Source organism: Cyprinodon variegatus, unplaced genomic scaffold (assembly GCF_000732505.1).
Source record: "Cyprinodon variegatus isolate N-32 unplaced genomic scaffold, C_variegatus-1.0 Scaffold250, whole genome shotgun sequence".
Taxonomy (NCBI): domain Eukaryota; kingdom Metazoa; phylum Chordata; class Actinopteri; order Cyprinodontiformes; family Cyprinodontidae; genus Cyprinodon; species Cyprinodon variegatus.
Window position 1 is genome coordinate 453,906 of NW_015150703.1, and position 2,282 is coordinate 456,187.

The window sequence follows — 2,282 nt, forward strand, 5'->3', positions numbered from 1 at the left end:
TTGAAACTTTGTTTAGCCTGTAAGGTCTAAAAAAAAAAAAATGAATTAATCAATTAATCGAATCGAATCGTATTGTGGTGTATTCTTGAGTATCAAAAATAATCAAATCGTTGGGTCAGGAAATCGATACTGAATCGAATCGCCATGATGGGTGTGATTTACACCCCTAGATGAGACAGAGGTGTACATGATGCTAATCGATGAGGAGCTGTAATTTTGCACTCATAGACTGAGACCGATATGAGAGACCTAAGGCTATAACAGTGTTTCTAAACGGGAAAAATAGACACTATTTGGTGTCCTAATGTCCAGGACCAAGGTTTTGTCCATGTCAGCTAGAAGCAACTCCTATCTAATGAAGCACCTAGCATCGTCTCACCATTCCACAACAATGACCTACAACTGGCTTCCATAGTTGTCTTGTTATGCTGTGCTACCTTGCACATTATGTTGATTTTCTTGAATCTATTTCATGGTACTGACCTTGCTGGCTCCAGGCAGTAGGTGCAGTTTGACATAAGGATCTGAGAGCCCATTGTGGTCCATTGGTTTGAGCCCCTATGGAGGTAAAACAGAGAGTTAGTATGGAATGTATGCAAAAGCATTTCACAAATAAAAGAAATATGATTTCAAAAAAGTAAAAACAAAAATCCACTAGGCTTTGTTTCCAAGTTTGAAGATGTTTTGCTTCCCATCCAAGAAGCTTTTTCACTTCAAAATGTCAGAAATAATGTTGAGTTTGAGGCTCTTATACAGCAACCCAACAAAGCTTTTAGAAAACATGCAAATTAAAACGGACGAACGGGTTCACCCCTTTGGAATGGGGAATAACAAAATAAGCCAAAAAAAAACTCAATTCTGAAAAAGCCTACTGGATGGGATGCAAAACATCTTCAAACTTAGAAACAAAGTCAGGTGGATTGCTTTTTAACTTTTTTTTTTCTTCTTTTAAAATGTATTTAGTGTTTGGTATCGCTGTGATGAATCACATGAACATCGTGGCGTAAAGAATGGGGCCTAAGACTACTTGGGGGTTATGAACCAGTTTTCTACACCAATAAATACTGTAGTTAAAATGAAGAGAAGACTTGATTAACTTGCTCTCAAACAGCAATATGCATGTTAATGATGTGGATCAACAAGCAATTGCAAAACAAAGATTTCAAAGTGTATCTATGCTTTTCTACATCATACGGTTAATTAATTCTTTTAATCACTTGATTTTTATAATAAAAACAATAAATGACATATATTGCTTTCAAAAACTACCTTTGAGATTAATCATCCCCTCTGGGAGGTGACCTTATTTAAAGGGCAACAAAATTCAAGCTGTGAAACATGCTTGTAAAATAATCTGGTTTCACAGGAAACAATAAAATAATTGAGTTGCTTTAATTTATCAGTTACAAGCAGATGCTTAAAAAGAAAAAAAAAGATGAACTAATGTATTTTCTCAGCATGGAAGGACAAGGAGAGCATTGGTTAAAAAAAAAAGGTTTTAAAAACAGGAAAATGTCACAAACAAAAATGGTGATTATAGATTTTATTGACTAATCGACCAGCCTGAGGAGGAATATGAAGAAAAATTGTCAGGTTGGGTGGAGGCTATGAGGACCCAAATGCAAAAAAGAGTAGGCAGAGATGAGTTTTGCCGATTTAATTATGGACGAACAGGTAACTTAGGCAAAAATCCAGAAAATGCTAAACCTAACCATTACCAATACATACCTCACCCTAACCTTAACCCAATTGGCACCTTAAACCTTATAATTAGCAAAATATCCTGACTTTGCAACAACTGGTCCTCAATTTGATGGTGAAATTGAAAAACGGTCCTCTCACTCTGAGTGCTACACACTCTACAGAGCAACGTATTCTCATTATCAGTTCGTATGAAATCTTACAAAAGTTATGCACAGTATTTCGTACGTTTTTGACGTTTTTCCTCGAAAAGACAGATCAGTGCGCATGCGCAGCCAGACAGACGAAAAAAGCAGATCCGCAGACGGATGTAAAAATCGGAAAAACAGTGCAATAGTCACTTCTTCATGTCTCTAACTACGTTGCTTGCTGTTTTGTATCTTAGGGTTGGGGTTAATTGTATGTTAAATTATATGTTATGCGTCGAGGCAAGACGTAAAAATACGACGAAATACGACGAAAAAAACGTCAAAAACGTACGAAATTAGGGTGCATACTGTAACTTTCCGTACGATTTCATACGAACTCATAATGGGAATTTTACGGAAGAGGATTAGGGCCACTGGAAAAAAAAAAAAAAA

General features: G+C 36.3%; 1 protein-coding gene across 1 annotated transcript in view; it reads right to left on the reverse strand.

Annotated features, from left to right (window-relative positions):
• Window positions 1–2,282, reverse strand: part of doc2b (double C2-like domains, beta) — a 281,581-nt gene that overhangs the window by 93,551 nt on the left and 185,748 nt on the right. The window contains exon 3 of the mRNA XM_015382151.1: window positions 484–558. Within this exon, the coding sequence (XP_015237637.1) occupies window positions 484–558 (75 nt within the window). The remainder of the gene's footprint in view (window positions 1–483; window positions 559–2,282) is intronic.